Source organism: Cannabis sativa, chromosome X, assembly GCF_029168945.1.
Source record: "Cannabis sativa cultivar Pink pepper isolate KNU-18-1 chromosome X, ASM2916894v1, whole genome shotgun sequence".
In the NCBI taxonomy this organism is placed as follows: domain Eukaryota; kingdom Viridiplantae; phylum Streptophyta; class Magnoliopsida; order Rosales; family Cannabaceae; genus Cannabis; species Cannabis sativa.
The window spans coordinates 15,893,040-15,915,449 of record NC_083610.1 but is presented as its reverse complement, the minus strand read 5'-3'; the positions used below and the strand labels follow the sequence as shown (position 1 = coordinate 15,915,449).

General features: G+C 31.2%; 2 protein-coding genes and 2 long non-coding RNA genes across 6 annotated transcripts; 3 read left to right on the top strand and 1 right to left on the bottom strand.

The window, feature by feature from the left end:
* The first annotated feature begins 2,730 nt into the window (after window positions 1-2,730).
* LOC115702399 (protein trichome birefringence-like 10) lies at window positions 2,731-6,038 on the top strand. 2 transcript variants are annotated; one of them, XM_061106429.1, is made up of 5 exons: window positions 2,731-3,178; window positions 3,224-3,431; window positions 3,871-4,260; window positions 5,226-5,384; window positions 5,486-6,038. In XM_061106429.1, the coding sequence occupies exons 1-5, from the start codon at window positions 2,860-2,862 to the stop codon at window positions 5,817-5,819; spliced, it is 1,410 nt and encodes a 469-aa protein (XP_060962412.1). In that variant the 5' UTR covers window positions 2,731-2,859; the 3' UTR covers window positions 5,820-6,038. The 2 variants fall into 2 exon arrangements, with proteins under 2 accessions (XP_060962412.1, XP_030485727.2); XM_030629867.2 differs by having other exon boundaries at window positions 2,732-3,431.
* A 1,173-nt stretch (window positions 6,039-7,211) lies between these two features.
* On the bottom strand, window positions 7,212-12,934 carry LOC115703544 (general transcription and DNA repair factor IIH helicase subunit XPD). 2 transcript variants are annotated; one of them, XM_030630786.2, is made up of 12 exons: window positions 12,222-12,925; window positions 11,709-11,989; window positions 11,257-11,339; window positions 10,729-11,132; window positions 10,081-10,274; window positions 9,694-9,874; window positions 9,427-9,551; window positions 9,019-9,108; window positions 8,789-8,867; window positions 8,625-8,701; window positions 7,961-8,069; window positions 7,212-7,743 (listed from the first exon to the last, which is right to left on the bottom strand). In XM_030630786.2, the coding sequence occupies exons 1-12, from the start codon at window positions 12,753-12,755 to the stop codon at window positions 7,624-7,626; spliced, it is 2,277 nt and encodes a 758-aa protein (XP_030486646.1). In that variant the 5' UTR covers window positions 12,756-12,925; the 3' UTR covers window positions 7,212-7,623. The 2 variants fall into 2 exon arrangements, with proteins under 2 accessions (XP_030486646.1, XP_060961293.1); XM_061105310.1 differs by lacking the exons at window positions 7,212-7,743; window positions 7,961-8,069; window positions 8,625-8,701; window positions 8,789-8,867; window positions 9,019-9,108 and adding an exon at window positions 9,115-9,293 and having other exon boundaries at window positions 12,222-12,934.
* Window positions 12,935-14,853: 1,919 nt separating this feature from the next.
* On the top strand, window positions 14,854-16,451 carry LOC115721299 (uncharacterized). Its single transcript, XR_009685135.1, has 2 exons — window positions 14,854-15,296; window positions 16,182-16,451. It is a non-coding gene; the product is annotated as an uncharacterized LOC115721299 (long non-coding RNA).
* A 1,624-nt stretch (window positions 16,452-18,075) lies between these two features.
* LOC133032466 (uncharacterized) lies at window positions 18,076-19,690 on the top strand. Its single transcript, XR_009685098.1, has 2 exons — window positions 18,076-18,534; window positions 19,421-19,690. It is a non-coding gene; the product is annotated as an uncharacterized LOC133032466 (long non-coding RNA).
* Window positions 19,691-22,410: the final 2,720 nt, after the last annotated feature.

The following is a 22,410-nucleotide window of genomic DNA, read 5'->3' as shown; positions in this document are numbered from 1 at the left end:
TCTTCTCTTTTCTTATTATAAGGAATAATCTTCTGTTTTATTTGCTTAAAATATTGTGTAATATTATAAATATTAATAAATATATAGTTGTCTAATTTTTTATTTATCACTGTTAATTTTAATTAATATTTTTTTTAGTTTCTTGATCTTTCACTCTGCGTATAAATAAGAGATCGATCACTCGAATAACATATTAAGAAAATTCTCATCACTTCTCTGTTATTTTTCTCTAAATTATAATACATTATAGCACGAGTCTATAACCAAGTAATGGACATTTGTCATCCTATATATACATAATTCCACAAATAACGGTAGGATATATGTTTAGCGGATAACGCAACTACTCATACAATACTTAGAAGCGATAAATATTTTTCAAATTTATTAAGAATATAGGCAAATGTCAATATCAGACACTGTAAGTTTAATTGAAGACTTCAAAAGAGCCATAACAAAAATTATTATAGAAGATGTCTTATTATCTACCAAATCAAAAAGAAATCTGTTAAGTTTTAAAGATATACGTCGTAATGGACATCATATTGAGACAATATATGAAAATAATATTGGGTATCTTTGCATTACATCTATTATTTTAAGAAAAAATGCATATTAGAAAAAGTGTCTGGTCTGTCTTCAATACATACAAGTATAAATACAATATAAACTTATGTTATTGTGAACGAAAAATTCATAAACCAAAAAAAATTATTTATTCTTTGGCATGACTGGTTAGGCCATCCCGGTTCAATAATGATGCGTAGAATAATAGAGAACTCATGATCATCTATTGAAAAACCAAATAATTCTACTATCCAATGAGTTCTCATGTGCTGCTTGTTTTTAAGGAAAGTTAATCATTAAGCCATCACTAGTAAAAGTTGGAATTGAATCCCCTGGATTTCTTGAACGAATTCAGGGCAACATATGTGGACCTATTTGCCCACCATGTTGATCATTCAGATATTTTATGGTATTGTTAGATGCATCAACTAGATGGTCACATGTTTACTTATTATCTACTCGTAATGTAGCATTTATAAAATTACTTGCTCAAATAATTCGATTACAAGCACAATTCCCAGATTATGCAATCAAGACAGTCTGCCTTGATAATGCTGGTGAATTTACATCACAAGCGTTTAATGATTATTGTATGTCAATAAGAATAAAAGTAAAACATATTGCTCATGTACACACAGAAAATGGTATAGCAGAATCATTCATTAAACGCCTTAAATTAATCGCAAGACTATTACTTATGAGAGTAAAATAAATTATTATAATTTTCTTTTTAGAAAAAGAATCATTATATACTTAAAAAAATTATTATAATAAATAAAAATATAATGAAAAAAATCAATGCGACTCATTCAAATATAAAAAATAAAATAGTTATCAATGCAACCCAACTGAAGGTGTTCCATGGCAGCCACCAAATGATGCAGGACTGAAGTTGAATATTGTTGCAGCTTTTGACTCTGCATTAAAATTTTTAGGTGTGGGAGCCATTGTTCAAGATCACCATAGCCATGTTATCGGTGCCTTTTCAAAGTCAATATAAGGATATTTTTCATTTGGATAAAATGGAAGCTAAAGTCATTTTTCATAACCTCAATTAGGCGCTGCAAGAATAATTACATATCACCCATATTAAAACTAATGGGTTACGAGTGTCTGATACTTTAAATTCTACATCTAAAGATTTATCTTGCTTTTAAAATTTAATTTTAGATGTTCGTCGTCTTTTATTTTATTTTTTTATCTAAAGGTGTCATGTTAACATCTTGCACAAAACATGTAGATCAAAACATTTGAATTTACAATAATAGTGAAAACTTTCTAAAACAAATATAGAAAAATCAGGTTTTTTTTTTTTTACAATAGGAAAATATCTATTGTTATCCCTTAAAAATCATTTTATTTTCCTAATTTCCGTTTTTTAAATAAAACAGCTCAAGTACTATCATTTCCTGATTTCTTCTTTTAGTACAGTTTCCTCTTTTGTTTTCCTTTTTTCACATATAATATTTTTCTGATAAATTTATTTTTATTTGAAATATTTGGATGATCGTGAATCGTGATGACAAGAAAATAGGACCCTTGTAATCATGCATAAGCGTGTCATAAGATTGCATCCATTCCAATGAAAGTTATGGATAGAAGCAGAAATTATAAGCCATGAATCTTTCAACCAAATAAGTATAATCGTTTGGAAAAAGGAATTTTTTTTGAATGATTTTACTGGTCAATAGAATTTTTTTTTATAATTTAATGTTATTAAATTTATCAAAAAAAAAACAATATAAAGTAAAGAATGTTTTTTATAATTAAAAGTATAAAGTAATTGTAGCTAAACTTAAAAAAAAAATAGAAAAGGAAAGTAGTAATAATAATTTACTTTCCTTATTTGATATTTAACGGAAGTTATATAGAGTTAATTAATAGTAGTTAACATGGTGACAGACATGGGATAGCACATTTCCTATTTGGACTTTGGAATTTAGTAATCCACAAGTTGACTTGATTGGTTTAGAAGGAATGTCACCACATTTCTTCTTATTTTTTTTTATTTATATTCAAATAGAATGGTTAAACATTCTAATACTAGATGAGATTTTTTTAAAAAAAAAAATCTTATTAATTTTTTTATGAATTTTAAATTTTTATTTTTATTTCTTAAAAAAAAAGACTACCTACACAAAACCAAATAATAATAAGAAATAAATAAAAACTCTCACAAGTAACAAATGCATAAACTTGTTTTCAGCCATTAATGGCATGACACCCTATCTGTGAAGCCACATTCCTTTCCACCAAAAAAAAAAAAAGGTTCCTTTACGTGATCGAAACAGAATGAGGAAAAACAGTAATCCTGTAGAATCAGCGCCAGAGTCCAACAACAACATCAACATAATACATTCAAGAATTTTAAAGCGACTGAGTCTTGCGGAGCTTTGTTTGGCGGCTGTAGCGTTCTTTTTGGTCACTGTTCTATTCGTTAGTAGATTTTTCTACTCCAATTTCGAAACCCCACTTCCTAATTCTAACCTTAATCCCGGTTCAGTTGATTGGCTGGGAAGCATTAAAGTGGCGTCATCTCCGTTGCCGTCGCAGAGTTTTGAGTATGAAACTCTAAACGTTTCATCATCGTCGTTGAGTTTTGAGAATGAAGGTATGAACGTTTCATCATCGTCGTTGAGTTTTGAGAATAATGAAGAATTGGAAAAGGAGGTGAGCTTTCTTGATGAAGGTGGAGACGGTTGTGATATTTTTGATGGAAATTGGGTTTGGGATGAAACATATCCTTTGTATAATTCTCCAGATTGTCCTTTCATGGATGGAGGTTTCAGGTGCTCTGAGAATAGTAGGCCTAATCATCAATACACCAAGTGGCGTTGGCAACCCAAACATTGCAATTTGCCCAGGTTTCCACCATTTTTGTTTATTGTTATTATAGATAATATATATATTTATTTTCAAAATGCTAAAGGAATGAGATTGAGTATTTCTTCTCAATTCAACTAAACTAATTATGCGACAAATTCTCTTAATTTTGTGTGTAAACTAATTTTCATTCCTGTTTTCTCGATTTTTATGATGATCATTCATTTGAAGTTTTTTCAAATAGTAAAAAGTCATGTTTGGATGAATTAATAATGCCAAAATCTTAACTTTGAACAGAAATCTCCATTTTATGGTTCTTTTCAAACAGGAGTTGACACTCTCCTCTTAGTATTATATTCCCTTTGACTTTTATTAACACTTTACATTTGACATATAAAAAAAAATAAACAGATATAAACATATATATTATGAATATAAAAATGTGATTTTGGGTTTGTAATTTGTTTGTTTGATCCATAGATTTGATGGAGAGAAGATGTTAGAAAAGTTAAGGAACAAGAGAGTTGTATTTGCTGGTGATTCCATAGCAAGGAACCAATGGGAATCCTTACTCTGCTTACTCTCTAGTGCTGTTTCTAACAAATCCTCAATCTATGAAGTAAACCGGAATCCCATTACCAAGCACTCTGGCTACTTGATTTTCAAGTTTGACCATTTCAACTGCACTGTGGAGTATTACAGATCGCCATTTCTGGTGTTGTTGGGTCATCCTCCACCGAAATCTCCTCCTAATGTTAAGTACGCTTTAAAAGTTGATCAAATGGATAGGACTGCCAATCGTTGGAATCAAGCAGATTTGCTCATTCTCAACTCTGGCCGATGGTGGACTTATGAGAAAACTTTAAGAACGTAAGTATACATACATACATATATATACTATACTCTTATTATGACTTGTTCAAGTGTTGTATTTTATAATCAATATTTCAGTTTAATTTGTTACATTTTCAAAATATGTGCATCAAAACAATTCTTCAATAGTTCCTCATAAGCTCATTTTAGTAAACCTGCATTTGATTAGAGTGTATACCAACAACAAGTAAAATGAGAGGTAAGATACTTGTACTTTTTTTCCTCCAACAACCTCCAAAACAGTATGAAACATGCTATTTCGTTAATGATTGGGGTCTGCAAAAGGTTGTTGGCTAGGGGTTTCATTTCAACATAGATGGAATACATTTTTGAGCCAAAACATATGAGATACATATACTTATTTGAATAAATAGGATTCTTTAACTAGGATTTTCTTGGAGTTTTGCCTTCAATTTTTTTTTTTTTTATGTAGCAAAAATTTTCCCAAACTATAAAAATCATTGCAAATATCTCCCTTCAGTTACATGGTCATGGGTCACAAATATATTTGAAGTATGATAGTCTATTAACATTAAACATTCAAACATGAGATCCAAGAATAAATATACATATTATCATAATTCATATTAAATGCTATTTATGCATTTAATTTTTTTAAACTCCGCTAGATTAAGATTAATGTCAAGTTAGTGCTTTGTTAAAAGAAATGAATAAATTGCTTAAAGAAATAAGTGAAATGTAACTTGGAAATGATTTTTATAGTTCACGGTTAATTTTTGCAATATATATATATATTCAACTGCAAAGTTTTACAAAAGTCATAGGGGAGATAAATTCTCTTTATTCTATTTATTTTGATATCCTTAGAATTGGGCTTAGTTATTGACTAGTTTTATAGTGTTTGGTGGTTAATGGGCTGAACCCATTATGGTCTCTAATGTAATACCATAATTCAACTAAATCCACATATAACTTTCCTAACATAAGTTTTGTGTTGTCAGGGGTTGCAACTTCGAAGAAGGGAGAAAAATGAAGATGAATATGAGTGTTGAAACTGCTTACAAGAAATCGATGGAGACAGTTGTGGATTGGGTCAACACTAAAGTGAACAAGAAAAAGACACTAGTCTATTTCCGAACCTACTCACCAAGTCATTTCAGGTTAGTCCTAATAATAAAAAAAAAACACTAGTACATTGGAATTGAGTTTTTATTTAGTGGGGGGTACTGATTTGTTGAGTGTTTTTGTGAATGTAACACAGAGGAGGTAGTTGGAAAAATGGAGGTGGTTGTCACATGGAAACGTTACCTGAGTTAGGACCACTGACTAGTAATGAACACTCTTATGTGAAAATAGTGTCTGATGTGTTATCAGAGAGAAAAAGGAGTTCAAACTTGGAGATGTTAAATGTAACAAACATGTCAATGAGAAGAAAAGATGGTCACCCATCTATATATAACAGCAAGGGTGATAAGAACAAGTCACCTTCTCATATCCAGGACTGCAGCCATTGGTGCCTCCCTGGCGTGCCTGATTCATGGAACGAGCTTCTTTACGCCATTTTTCTAAAGCGCCAACTGCTCATTCGGACATGAAATTTTTCATGTGTTTGACCCTATTTTTTTTTCTTTTTTTACTTTTGCATATTACTTAATTAGGTAGTTTTTAAGATTAGCCTACATACGACTCATTTTTAACACACACCAATCATTCTTTACACTTTGGATCACATGTGTATACTCACACACGCATCATTCATTTACTTCGAACTGTGATTTAGAAGTTAGAATAAATTTGATAAATTATGATTTCAATTTAAGGGTAATTACACATTGCTCTACGTTTAACCAATTCTACAAATTCTAATCATTGTTGTTATGAGCGTGTTTGAAAGTCATTTGCAATTAATATAATCAATCTGAAGTTAATTTTTAGTTTGAACAAATGCAAAAACATATAGTAAGTATGATCATAATACCTCAAGTGTAAGTTAATATTAAATTTCAATTGACGAAAATGAAGTTTAGTGTACCATATTAAAAAATATAGTATCCAAATTATCAGTAAAACACAATTAAAATGTTATTTACCCTTTTAATAATCAAACCAAATAAAAGAAAAAAATTTGACAATAAATAATTGGTTAATTGGACTATTTTGAGCTTATTTGGCAAAACCGTAAGATGAAGGTGGAAGATGTAGTTGCCTTTGTTGCTAAGTCTCTTGATCAATGGTTCAAAATTCAAGGAAGAGGTAATATTCTTCTGTTGCATCCTCTTCATGATGGGGATGACAAAGAATTTTGGTTTAAACCCGATTCAAGCATCAAGGTTAACATTGACGTAACTATCTTTGAGGCAGACGGTAAGCATGGTATTGGCTTTATAGCTCGGATGCAGCTGGTAATTTTGTAATTGTCCATGTAAAATGTTTTCTAGGTATTGTGACTCCAGAATTGGCAGAAGCGTTGGGTATCAAAGAGGTGTTGAGTTGGATCAAACGTAATCAAGCCATGGTCATCGTGATTGAATCAGACAGCTTGCTGGTGGTGAACGCAATCTGAAGTACAATTCAGATGTGCTCCGCTTTTAGTTTTTTAATTGATAAATGTAAACGTTTGTTGGATAATTTACCAAATCTATTTTTATTTTAAGCGTTCTGCTAATCGAATTGCGCATTATATTGTTAGAAACTCTCAATGTTTACCCTTTTTAATCAACTCATTTCCCATAGCTCGTTACCCAATCAATATTAATTTTATTTTCTCTAACAACTTTCTTCTACCTCACTTTATCAAACTCTACTTATTTTACCACTTGAAAAAAAAAATACATTTTTTAGTTTTAATAGAAAAAATAAAAATAATTATCAAAAATACACATTCTTATTTTTTAAAAACAAAAATTGTATTTTCATTTTTATAATATAAAACAAAAAATTTACAAAAAGCTTTTCTCTTAGTTTTTAAATGTAAGATAATAACAAAATTTTCTCCCATAAAACAATTGGACTTGCAAGTTATTTAAGACAGTATATGCCATCTCGACATGAACTCCCTCCAATGTTTAAAATGCTTGAGAACCATAAAACAAAACTAACATAAATTTTAAATAAAAAAACAAAATATACACCAAAAGCATGATCGGCTTGAAAATCTATATATTAATCAAATGTGCAACTAGAAAGGTGTAAAATCACACTCAGGTGTTTCACTGCTATTCTCATTCTCATTCTCATGATCTGCTGCTAAAAATTTTTTTGCTTGAACCTCACATCTCTGGATGTAAAAATATCAGAAACTCGGTCAGCTGAATTCTCGCAGTAGAGAGAGTATAAAATGACCCGATTGATCAATTTTTTATCAAAATGCTGGCTATTGAAGGGGTGGCGAAAGAATCCTTAGTACAACATTTCTTCTACTATTCGGTCACTCATCTTCTCCAAGTCTTCTTGAGACAACAAGGTTTTCCTACCACTGCTACCTGCCTTGTCATATGGCTGAGCCATTTTTCTAAGAAACTGCAATCAGAGAAAAGAAAGCATCTTAGATTTTCTAGGAATATACATGTAGAGAAGAAGAATCACTGTTATTTATTTGGGCAAAACTTTTTCGAAAATCTATGTTGATGATGAAGTCTCTGAAGTATCATTGATAAGAATGCTATCAAGATCATGAACAAACAAGAGCAAGTGATGCATATGAAGAGCTCGCTATGGGGTATAAATAAAAATCAACCTCTCGAGCTATATGAAGAGCCATGTCTGTGCTCAAATTCAGGTGTGCATCACGTAAGTGTGAGAGTATCCATCCAGGCAATTTTGAGCGCTTATCATGACGACTATACCTGAAAAATAAAACTCCAGTGATGAGATGATTATGCACTAATGAAAAATGAGTTCAAACAAAAATACTACACTCAATGCTAGAGATAACTACATCTACCTCCTCCAAAGCACTCTCTTGATAAATAATAAAATAAAGGTTGAGATGCAATATGAATGTAGCTACATCTGTATCTCAAGTGTTACTTTGAGACTGAATTCAAAAGTTTATTTCCACTTTTCAAATGTTTATTGTGAAGTTTTTCCTAATATGCAGAATTACTTAAGCAAATGATAAAGCTGTTATACTAAAATTGGAACATCAGTCAACATTATTTAGTTGACTATTTGATTTGCTCAGATAAAAGTAGCTAACATCACAATAGCATAATCAGCTTTAGTCGTCGTGATTAGAACATTCAGAAATAATTCAAGTAACTTTAGCCAAATCTTTAGCAAAATAAATAGAGTAATTAAATAAATGTTAGTCTTATTGGCTGAAGTTAGAGTAGCGGATTCATTTTTCAATATATGAATCTGAAGAGGTTTCAAAGAAAATAAGTGAAAATGGTACTAACCTTTTGTCTGCAAAAATCATCATGCCATAATCAGCCTTTGAGCGGATAACTCGGCCCACACATTGAGCTGCTTGCCTCTGTTGAATTTAATTTTCATTAATAAAACACCTTCAATAAAACTTGTGAAGTCAAAACTAGTACAAAAAAGTAAACACAAAATATACCAAAGCATCAAATGTCAGGAAATCCCCTTCCTTTATTTGAAAAGTATCCCGTAAATATTCCAATCGTGCAAGCAAAATCCTAGGAAACAACATTTCCACATGTCAAGTTAAGAAAAAAGTAAGTTAGTGAAATTAATCAATAGAAATAGCTCAAATCCCTCGCAAACCAACCTCCCCCAAAAGCACCCATGACACACACACACACACTCACACTCACACTCATTACTTACTTGCTAAGTGTGTATTGGAAAGGAACACCAAACATGATGACAAGTCGTCCATAATGGCGATCAAAATCTATTCCTTCAGCTACTTTTCCCCTGCAAAAGTGTACATGTATTATTCATGGGTTAGTAATTACTGTTAGGAGTAACTTCCTAAAGATTTCTCTATTATCTGACCTGATGTCATAATATTAGCCGTAGGATTGCATGATATTGATAGAATGAAGGGTGCACCAATGGATTTTAACAGCTAAAGTATAATGCTCAAAATAACACGATAACTACAGATATGTCAAATAATCACATGTCAACTGGTGAATATATGCTAGAGCCAGCAACAACCTAGAGCATTCTGGCAATAACTTCTTTACAGGCAAACAGAAAAGGTTGTCCTGATTTTGAATGATTACATACCTCGCAACAGAAAAGAAGACAGCACCTCTCCCGCAGTCACAAGCCTTACGATAGTTGTCAAGAGCCAAAGTAGTTTCTACCACATCTTGGGTTTCGATAAACACAAGCTTATGTTGCATGATTTCCTGTGACATAAAAGACAAAATTAATGACCCCTGACGACTAGTTTCCTTTCAGTAGAATATAAAAATAGAAGAGGGATAGAGGGATAAAAAAGTTAATTGTGAATACCAAAAGAAAAAAAATAGACATGATTAATGCAGTCACCTTTAGAATGCCGGTCTCGTTCCAACTATTTACTATTCCATCCATATAAGAATAACTGACAAAAAAGCATACAATGCCATCTGGAACAACAGATACCATCTCCAGCAAGAGTCTCCCATAGTTTCTTACTACACCCAGGTCACTTCTCATATCAAATTTGGTACTTACTGGAAGCTGATCACTGAAATGAAAACCATAATATTAACGTACAGACAAAGTATAAAATAAAATAGTCAATTCTTAAATGCCTTTTATATCTGACAAAGTAAAATGCACAGGACGTTGTAATGATGGATTTATGATAAAATTAAGAATTGTCATCTTTAATTGAGCTATGCTACAAAAATTAATAAAATGCAAGAAAAGGCTGTTTGGTTGAATCTTTACCTTCCACGAGTGAGAACCATTGGGCATATGCAATCTCTAGTCAAGGACATTGTAAAACTTCGACTGACAACTGGATTGAAATTGAGAAGACGGGGGTAGAGATCAATTGGGCTAAGGGTTCCAGATGTAATCACTACCGATTGAAATCGATCAAACACAGGCTTTATTGCAAGAGAAGCATCGTGACAGCTAAGCTGGAAAGTCATAGTACAACAAGAAAATGGTCAAAAATTTATATATACAATGTGAGAAAGTAAATTTCGCTTGATAATAAGATTTAAAATCTCATTCCTTGTCTTCAAAAGCTGAACATGTACATTTGTAATGGCAGATCAATGAGTATCATGTAAATGAAAGAAAGCTAAAGTTGGGAAAGAGCTATTTAACAATCCCTAATACTTCGTAATACAACATATAGAGATGAATAAAGATGATTCATATACACAAAATTTTATCCTTGACTGGAATCCAGAAGAAGTTCCAAAATGAAGTAGAAAAATGCACTTGGAATGTTTCAAATGATAACAATCTGATTCATGGACATACAAGAACAAAATGCACCAATATATTTTCCACCTTAGAACAATTACACTTTTCCATGTGTTCTCACAAATGTAAACTAACAACAAAATAAAAAATAAAACCAACCTGCAAAACTGGATCAGGAATATGAGGCATTCTCTCATCAAAAGGTTCAATTATTATAGAGAAACCACGGGCATATGTTCCCACAAGTGTTGCAAAGTCACATATTGTTTGGATGTGTAAGAACTCATCTGTATCTGTAATTTCTAATGTCAACATGAGTGAGTGCAGGCGATCATAACAAAACTTTAACGTTTTCTGGTCAATTCCAGCATGTGTCATAATGGAGGAAACAAATCCAATGGGCCCTTCTTTCTCAACATTTTCAGTCTCTAGACGCCCTTCTAGATACTGAACCAATCTACGTAGAACATGCAGGAAATGCTCTGCTCTGCGTATATTACCAGGCACAGCTTCCTTCAAAATATCATCTGGTAGGGCAGGGTTTGCAAGCCAAGTGTCTGATACTGCATAAATTAAGTATAACTTGTGTGAATTTATGGATGTAGAAAACATAATTGCAGCATACATAATTGAAAACTGAGAATGGAAATCCAGCCTTCTGGGAAGAAGTCAAAAAAAAAAACATACTGGGAAGATTTCCTCTTTGTGCCAAACCATCAACAAGCCGGTTGTATTCAGCACGCAGTCTACCAGCATCAGTGGCCTTGAACCTACCTAACATGTCAAGGAAACAAAAGAATATCCAAGTTAAGGATTAGTTCAAAAATTACTCTAGAAAAACTATAGCTTTGATTATAACAAATATTGGTAGATTACTGAGTCAGATTACAAGGTGTCGCAATGGGATAATCAGTTTACTACAATATGCCTCACAATCATCCATTAGCAATTGTGGTTCACCATAAGATCAAATACAAAGATAAAACACTCCATTAAAGGTGAGTTTTTGTGTTAAGCTGGCAAGGTTAAATAATGCATATAAGACGAATCAAGATAAGAATAAAAGCATTCCTTAACATTCTTTAATAAGAATACAGAACTATCATCACCAGAACAAGAAATCAGAAGACAGCACCTACCTGTCAATCTCCTGACGCATCTTATTAAGATTCCTTCTTGCCCCTTCAAGCGTCTGCCTCCTCACACTAACACTAAGTGCTTCAATACACACATTGTCAATATTGTGAGCCTCATCAAACACCACAACAGATTCCTTCTGCATTTCCTTGGAGATAATCCCAGCCACTTTCGGATCAAGCAAATACTGATAACTATAAACAATCACATTGGCAAACTGCACCATATGTCGTGCCAAGAAGTAGGGGCACCATCCTTTCTCCTTTCCCACAGCCCTCAAATCCTAAATTTTCAAATACAACTCAGTGAGTACCAAGTCTTGATTGAATTTGAAGTCTTTCCAAATTCATCCCCCCCCCCCCCCCCCCCCCCCCCCAAAAAAAAAAAAAAAAAACAAAGATTTTTCAATAAACCCAAAATGTAATTCTCCACAAAACCCGTAAATATAAACACAATAATAATGTTATTTTCATTAAAATGATCAATCTTGTATTCCAACTAAAGGGCAAGAGTACCTGCAATGTATAAACCCCAGGCGGCAACACAGCAGCGGGACCGGCCTTATCGAACTGCTCGAAGAAGTCGCAAGTGGGGACGTCAGGGCTCTCAGCAGCCAATGCCCGAACCCAAGTCGCAGTGAGCTTGCGACAGGCGGCGTCGACGGAGTCACGATTCTCAGCGGCGAGGACGGTAGAGTTGACGCAGAGATTCTTGCGGGAGGAGAGGCCGAGGGCAAGGATCTTGGCCTGGGGACCGAGGTGTCGGAGCTGGTAGTCATGGAGGAGCTTGAGCTCGGCAAGGGTCTTCTCCATCTCGTGAACGGTTCGGGTACAGTAAATAAGCTTGAGTGGAGTTTGGGGCTTAGAGAGAGTGTAGCTTGTGATGAGGGAGAGGAGAGCAATGGTCTTACCAGTGCCGGTGGGCATCTCAAGGAGGCAGTGGCCCTTCGCGTCTAGAGATCGCTTGAGTTCAAGCATATAAGCGTACTGCTCTGGGTATATGTGGTCGTAGGGGAAGTACACCGTCACATCTTCAATCTGGAACTTCATGGCGGTTTCTTCTCTTCTCAGAGGTCTTCTTCCTCCAAAAGCTGTAAGCTTTATAGGATAATCTATCTGGGTTTTTAGGATCACTCAATGTTCAATACTGCACAAGAGAGTATCAGCTTGCCGGGGATTCATATTTCAAGCAATACATACAATTACATACCTTGAAACAATAGGGCTCTCGATGGACCCTTTTTTTATTAATTATTTTTTAAATAATATATTTAATTATGTATTAATATAATTTCATATTAATACACATTTAACTAGTTAAGATTCACTAATCTGTTATTTTAATCTTAGAGTATTATGGGAACCATCTCGGTTACACTGCCACGATATGTACAATCCTTGTCAAGCGATCATCTCACTGCTCCTCCAACTTAACTTTACCTTTACCTACACAATGTAACAAACTTATGAGTCGACAGACTTAATAAAATATGCATAATTATATACAAACAATGCAATACCGGCTTTATGCCTAAGTCGTCCTGAGCTCAAATGCTAAGCTCACAAAATAGCTAAGAACGTTCCCAACGGAAGTACGACCACTGTACCATATGCACTAGAGTACCAACTCCGTACTTGTATTGTTAGGGCCATTATTGTACTTCTGGGAGTTACTAAGTGTTGTACCACATGCATGACGTACCCTCTAGTACTCGTTTTGGTAACACTGTAACTACCCTAAAACCCTACATTGTACTAACACCCTTACAACTATATTTTTGTTAGTGTTAGTAGTGTAAACAATTAATAACATGCATACATTCACATAAATATACTTTATGCTATCTTACCTCATTTTCGTGCTCAGGTGTGCGGGTCAGTGTGAGTGAAACTGCAGCTCGACGCTTTATAGGACCCTAAACTACAATATTCGAAATTCTGATGAGAGACACGTTAAAACACATCCCAGGGACTTTAAAATTAAACTAGAAATAACCCTATCGATGAATGACATGGCAATAATCTAAATAACACAAAAACGAAAAAAAAAACTAAGGTTCTAAAATTGTCCCAACTGGTAGACCGGTTCCTCAATCGAAATTCCAGTTCGATGGGGTTTCCTAGGGACTAACCAGTCAACCGATTGTTACAGGTTCCCCTGAACCGGTCGATCGATTAAGTGTAGGAACCACCATAAATGTCCCCAACAACAAAATTCAACCCCAAACTTTCCAATAATCTCCAGAATACATGTATGCACCATAATAAACTCATTTCAAGAAACAAAACCTAACAATTTACACAGAATCCTAAATCGCCATTAGAGAGCAAGGTTTGAGTTCTTAATCTCAAACCTTGCTCAAACATCAACACAACCAACAATTCCAACTAAAATTTAACTTAAACAATCCCAAATAAACTTCAGAGCACCAAAACAAACACCAATTCATAACATAGCAACCTAAAACTAAAATTCAAACATTTAGACTGAATAACTTGAGCTTAAAGAAATCAAAGGAGGAGAAGCGAAATGAATTTTACCTTGAATTAGAACACTCAAGGCCTGCTAGAATCACACAATTGCAACTGAAAAAAAAATACCAAATCCTAGCTGGTTCCTTAGAGAGAGAGAGAGAGAGAGAGAGAGAGAGAGAGAGAGAGAGAGAGAGAGAGAGAGAGAGAGAGAGAGAGAGAGAGAGAGAGAGAGAGAGAGAGAGAGAGAGAGAGAATGTAGTGAGAGAATAGATTTTCAGCATAATCCAATCTTGTCCAGTCCAGTCCAATCCTTTTCAGTCCAATCCAGTCCAATCCTGTGTACCAAACGGGCCCTTTAAGAAATTCAAAAGTTCAAAAAGTGTAACAGTCAATTGACAGCTCACGTTTCCATTTTACCCTTTAAGAAATTCAATATTAACAATTTTGTCTTTTCACCTCTATTTGATTCTCTGTCTTAATTGACAGCTCATGTTTTGATAATTTTCAATATATTTTGAAGCTCAAAAAGTGTAACACTTTTATAATAGTAAGAAATATCTTCCATTTTACCCTTTAAGAAATTCAAAAGCTCAAAAAGTGTAACAGTCAATTGACAGCTCACGTTTTGGTTAATGTAATGCTTTTAATTGACAAATCATGTTTTGGTAATTTCCAATATATTTTGAAGCTCAAAAAGTGTAACACTCAATTGACAGCTCACGTTTTGGTTAATGTAATGCTTTTAATATAATTATTAAGATTTTCAATTAAGATTTTCAAGGTAAAAAAAGTGTAAGAGTCAACATTCACAGCTCACATGTTCCTATTTTCCAATATTATATTCTATTTAATTCTTTCTCCTAATATTTTGAAGGTGAATATATTAATTCTCTCTTGATATTTCTGGAAGTTTCCTTTCAAATAGTTATCTCTTCCTCTTCTTCTCTCTCTCAGTTTCTCTGTAATTACTGTGTATAGTTGGGAAATGATCAAGACAACAAATAAGAACACCCATTAGATCAATGACAAGAGAAGGCTTGCGACGGCGGCAACCACCACCAGCACCACTGAATTCATAACGAAGCTCAATATTGTCGACATGCAGACCTCCACCAGGTATGTTTATTCATTTCAAAATCTCTAATGTTTTTTACCCTTCTTTGTCTCCATTTGCACACAAAAATATAAAATCCCTAATTTTTCTATTTGTATTTCTCACCTTTTTTTTTCAATCCCTAATTTTTTTACCCCTTTTTCTCTCTATCTGTAGATATAAATGTCACATATGATGAAATTTATCTGCTTTAATGTAAGTTTTTTTGTTTTCGAATTTCTTGGACTGATGCATGGATAATTTTGCCCTTAAAAGAAAAAGCTAAAAAAAATATAGATAACGTTTTTGATTCTTTTTTCTTTTTAAAAAAAAAACAAAAAATATACAACTATTAGCTTACTCATCAAATACGTGTTACAATACTAAATTTTTGATTTTTTTATAATATCAAGTTTTTACAATTTCTGATTATCTGTTAGTAGAGTTTTTAAAATATTTGAAGATAAATCTTGGGTTTTATCTTACATTTTGCTACGTGTTGAGCTAATTGGTATATTACTGCTTAGTCATTATACATACGTGTTATATGAGTGAAAGTTACTCTCTCTTTAAAAGTTAGTATAAATATGCTATTCTAACATGATCAAACTTATCAAATAAACTGGTTTAAGAAATAGAAGTTTGCTTCTTCAAATTCTCAGGTTTGGTTTACTAAATCATTATATAGACTTGTTTTGATGTATACTTAAATCATGCTTCCATGTATATATTATTTTATTTGGTGAAATTTATTATTATGTATTTAAGTTTTATGCTTTGATGGGTATTATATGTGTATGTTTTCAGTTTGTGATTGAATCTTTGTGAATTTTTTCTTATTTATATACTCGTGTAGTTGCATATGAGGTTGAACATCTCTCTTTCTGTTTCCTTTTTCTCTTTTACAGGCATGTTCTAATTCTGTTTTGGTGGATTTGTATTACAAAATTCTCTCATACCTTTAAGGTTAATTCTTTGAATTGTAAAATATATTTAGAGTAACTGATGCTCTTATTTTATTTCAATTATTGGTAAAGATTTCGAATTTTGGCTTTAAAGGGTTCATTTATTTGTTTTGTTAGTTTGCTCTGCTATCATCCAACTAACTTTGTAATTAATTGGGTTGTTTAATTGGGTTCTAATTTTTTATTATATACATATTCATGGATGTCCTGTAATTATTTCTGTTACCAAGTAAAAATTAAAAAAAAGTGTTTTTCAGATGACATTAGGATCTCTCTAACAAGGATCAGAATAAACTATATTGAAACACATTGCAGGAGTATATTCGTGGTATACTTTATGGCATTCATGAATGTACTCTTTAATTAGAAGAATTTGTCATGATACATATGGGGAAACTTGATTGTGAATTTTTTATTGACTGTCATAGATAAAGCACATTAAGCAGTTGCTAATAATTCAAGATTTTAGTAGTTGCTAAGGATCTTGCACTATTAGGATTGTTTATAGACCTGCCTTATTGATACTCCCTTTAGGATTTCTTAGGCAAATTTACGAACTATTTATGAACTGGTGTAGTAGATATTTATGTTCCTAATTCCAGATGTTGCAATTAAGACTCTTCCAGCTGAATGATTGTGGATTGAAAAAATAAATTCTTTTAAAGAAAAATAAAGATGGGTTGTAGCTTATTATAGCAGGTATAGATTTCTGTAGTTAATAACATTCTGAATTTTTAAAGGAAATGGTTATAAAAATAAATATTTACATTAAATATTAATTTTTTTTTTAAATTTTAATTTATCATTAAAGAAAATTTTAACATATATACTTTCTCTACTTAAATTTTTTTTACTATTTTTTACTTATTAAAGCTTTAAAAAAAAATCTCTTCTTTATTATTTTTTTTAATTATTGGCTGTTTTTTTTTTTTTAAAGTCAGTACTTGTTTTTGATGTTAGAGTGTGGATGTATAGGGTACACAATAATAACATACAATTTTTTGTTTTCGTTTTCTTTCAAATAAACTCATAATGCTTAATGCTTCTTGCAGCATTATCATCAGTTTTAAGGATGGTGTTAAAATAATTATTTATACAAATTCTTATTAATTGTATCTCTTTATTCTTTATTGGTTATTTTTCTCAAATAATTATCAATTGTAACAGCGAAAGATACTGGCCTGTTTGCAATTAAAACAATTTGCCTAAAGTATACGGATGATACAAATATCATATAAATACATATATGTATATGTTTTAAAACAACCATGTTTAGGAAAACTGAGAGAATTAACCGATAGTTGTTCTTTCTTGTGAGATCTTTAGGTCCAAGATTATCTTTTGACTAAGAGAGAGAGAGAGAGAGAGAGAGAGAGAGAGAGAGAGAGAGAGAGAGAGAGAGAGAGAGAGAGAGAGAGAGAGAGAGAGAGAGAATGTAGTGAGAGAATAGATTTTCAGCATAATCCAATCTTGTCCAGTCCAGTCCAATCCTTTTCAGTCCAATCCAGTCCAATCCTGTGTACCAAACGGGCCCTTTAAGAAATTCAAAAGTTCAAAAAGTGTAACAGTCAATTGACAGCTCACGTTTCCATTTTACCCTTTAAGAAATTCAATATTAACAATTTTGTCTTTTCACCTCTATTTGATTCTCTGTCTTAATTGACAGCTCATGTTTTGATAATTTTCAATATATTTTGAAGCTCAAAAAGTGTAACACTTTTATAATAGTAAGAAATATCTTCCATTTTACCCTTTAAGAAATTCAAAAGCTCAAAAAGTGTAACAGTCAATTGACAGCTCACGTTTTGGTTAATGTAATGCTTTTAATTGACAACTCATGTTTTGGTAATTTCCAATATATTTTGAAGCTCAAAAAGTGTAACACTCAATTGACAGCTCACGTTTTGGTTAATGTAATGCTTTTAATATAATTATTAAGATTTTCAATTAAGATTTTCAAGGTAAAAAAAGTGTAAGAGTCAACATTCACAGCTCACATGTTCCTATTTTCCAATATTATATTCTATTTAATTCTTTCTCCTAATATTTTGAAGGTGAATATATTAATTCTCTCTTGATATTTCTGGAAGTTTCCTTTCAAATAGTTATCTCTTCCTCTTCTTCTCTCTCTCAGTTTCTCTGTAATTACTGTGTATAGTTGGGAAATGATCAAGACAACAAATAAGAACACCCATTAGATCAATGACAAGAGAAGGCTTGCGACGGCGGCAACCACCACCAGCACCACTGAATTCATAACGAAGCTCAATATTGTCGACATGCAGACCTCCACCAGGTATGTTTATTCATTTCAAAATCTCTAATGTTTTTTACCCTTCTTTGTCTCCATTTGCACACAAAAATATAAAATCCCTAATTTTTCTATTTGTATTTCTCACCTTTTTTTTTCAATCCCTAATTTTTTTACCCCTTTTTCTCTCTATCTGTAGATATAAATGTCACATATGATGAAATTTATCTGCTTTAATGTAAGTTTTTTTGTTTTCGAATTTCTTGGACTGATGCATGGATAATTTTGCCCTTAAAAGAAAAAGCTAAAAAAAATATAGATAACGTTTTTGATTCTTTTTTCTTTTTTAAAAAAAAAACAAAAAATATACAACTATTAGCTTACTCATCAAATACGTGTTACAATACTAAATTTTTGATTTTTTTATAATATCAAGTTTTTACAATTTCTGATTATCTGTTAGTAGAGTTTTTAAAATATTTGAAGATAAATCTTGGGTTTTATCTTACATTTTGCTACGTGTTGAGCTAATTGGTATATTACTGCTTAGTCATTATACATACGTGTTATATGAGTGAAAGTTACTCTCTCTTTAAAAGTTAGTATAAATATGCTATTCTAACATGATCAAACTTATCAAATAAACTGGTTTAAGAAATAGAAGTTTGCTTCTTCAAATTCTCAGGTTTGGTTTACTAAATCATTATATAGACTTGTTTTGATGTATACTTAAATCATGCTTCCATGTATATATTATTTTATTTGGTGAAATTTATTATTATGTATTTAAGTTTTATGCTTTGATGGGTATTATATGTGTATGTTTTCAGTTTGTGATTGAATCTTTGTGAATTTTTTCTTATTTATATACTCGTGTAGTTGCATATGAGGTTGAACATCTCTCTTTCTGTTTCCTTTTTCTCTTTTACAGGCATGTTCTAATTCTGTTTTGGTGGATTTGTATTACAAAATTCTCTCATACCTTTAAGGTTAATTCTTTGAATTGTAAAATATATTTAGAGTAACTGATGCTCTTATTTTATTTCAATTATTGGTAAAGATTTCGAATTTTGGCTTTAAAGGGTTCATTTATTTGTTTTGTTAGTTTGCTCTGCTATCATCCAACTAACTTTGTAATTAATTGGGTTGTTTAATTGGGTTCTAATTTTTTATTATATACATATTCATGGATGTCCTGTAATTATTTCTGTTACCAAGTAAAAATTAAAAAAAAGTGTTTTTCAGATGACATTAGGATCTCTCTAACAAGGATCAGAATAAACTATATTGAAACACATTGCAGGAGTATATTCGTGGTATACTTTATGGCATTCATGAATGTACTCTTTAATTAGAAGAATTTGTCATGATACATATGGGGAAACTTGATTGTGAATTTTTTATTGACTGTCATAGATAAAGCACATTAAGCAGTTGCTAATAATTCAAGATTTTAGTAGTTGCTAAGGATCTTGCACTATTAGGATTGTTTATAGACCTGCCTTATTGATACTCCCTTTAGGATTTCTTAGGCAAATTTACGAACTATTTATGAACTGGTGTAGTAGATATTTATGTTCCTAATTCCAGATGTTGCAATTAAGACTCTTCCAGCTGAATGATTGTGGATTGAAAAAATAAATTCTTTTAAAGAAAAATAAAGATGGGTTGTAGCTTATTATAGCAGGTATAGATTTCTGTAGTTAATAACATTCTGAATTTTTAAAGGAAATGGTTATAAAAATAAATATTTACATTAAATATTAATTTTTTTTTTAAATTTTAATTTATCATTAAAGAAAATTTTAACATATATACTTTCTCTACTTAAATTTTTTTTACTATTTTTTACTTATTAAAGCTTTAAAAAAAAATCTCTTCTTTATTATTTTTTTTTAATTATTGGCTGTTTTTTTTTTTTAAAGTCAGTACTTGTTTTTGATGTTAGAGTGTGGATGTATAGGGTACACAATAATAACATACAATTTTTTGTTTTCGTTTTCTTTCAAATAAACTCATAATGCTTAATGCTTCTTGCAGCATTATCATCAGTTTTAAGGATGGTGTTAAAATAATTATTTATACAAATTCTTATTAATTGTATCTCTTTATTCTTTATTGGTTATTTTTCTCAAATAATTATCAATTGTAACAGCGAAAGATACTGGCCTGTTTGCAATTAAAACAATTTGCCTAAAGTATACGGATGATACAAATATCATATAAATACATATATGTATATGTTTTAAAACAACCATGTTTAGGAAAACTGAGAGAATTAACCGATAGTTGTTCTTTCTTGTGAGATCTTTAGGTCCAAGATTATCTTTTGACTAAGAGAGAGAGAGAGAGAGAGAGAGAGAGAGAGAGAGAGAGAGAGAGAGAGAGAGAGAGAGAGAGAGAGAGAGAGAGAGAGAGAGAGAGAGAGAAACCATGCACTTTATTAACTTTAACAAACATTTCAGACCAAAATTTTTGCTTCATAAACCTGAAGATATCTTTGTCTATGTAAGAGACATAGAAAATTAGAAAAGGTACAATCTCACTATAGAATCTTTACACATAAAAAAACACATTCATCATATTGAAAAATTTGATTAAATATTATTGTTCTTTACTAATTTTCAAGGTCTTATAGATATATGTATTACAAAAAATTCTTTTATGTGCATTATGAATTTTTTTCATAAGTGATAAGCCAAAAAAATATAGCATGGATATGTACCAACATAATACATTTTATAAGAAAAGTAAATGATGTTCTAAATAAAAATCAAATTCAAGTGATAAACTATAGATATATGTATTACAAAAAATTCTTTTATGTGTACTATGAAATTATTTCATAAGTGATAAGCCAAAAAAATATAACATCGATATGTAGAAACAGAATACATTTTGCAACAAAAGTAAATGCTGTTATAAATAAAAATCAAATTCAAGTGATACACTAAACATAGAACAAAACCCATAACAATAATAGAAAAATTTTATTTTGTTCAATCTGTAACTTATCTTTTCAAAATTCTATTAGAATTTATAGCGTCAAAAGATTATTATCATCTTTTAATTAAACCTTACATAATAATGTACTGTGATGCTCTATCTTTAATTGTCTCAACTCTGAACAAGTCTCTGCTTGCATGAATAATTTTTCTGTAAACATACATTAACTAAGATTGACTTATCAGTTTCAACTATTATTTCTAAGTTTTAAAATTTATCCCTATAGTTATAACTTCGGTTATTTACAATTTTAGGAACGTTCTTATTGTTTTTTTATGTTTGTTAAAAACTTAGAATTATGATTATATTTAAATAAGTTTGGTTTGGACGGTGGATATATGCTTCCTTTTCTCTTTTTTCAAACTGCATAGTATCATTGTGATTTATGATTTTTTTTAAAAAAACCACAAACACATAATTAATTATCTTTTATTAGTGTAATTCTCTAACAGTGTATATATTACAATTCTCTAATAGTGTATATATTCAAATTGGTATTTTTTCATTAGTGTATATATTAATATCAATATCACATTTTATTTTCCTTTTGTAGATATTACAAGAAAAAAAAAAACTAGCTATATATTTACTCTCTATTGTTTCTTCAATTTCAACTTCAATAAAGGTGTGTCTTTTTATTATTTACATAAATAATCAATTAACTTTTTTTTCTATTTTTTTTATTACAATAATGTTTATTTTTTAAAAAACCTGTATATATATAATTCACGATTATAAAATAGTATTCTACTTTTTAAATATAATAAATTCATAAACTTATTATATTATTGCTATACTCTTAAAAATAATAGATAAACATGCCACTCGATAAGGAAGAGAAAATGAAACGGGCAAATTTAGCTACAAAAAAATGGCGCTCAAATCTATCGGAAGCTAGAAAAAAAGAAATAAATG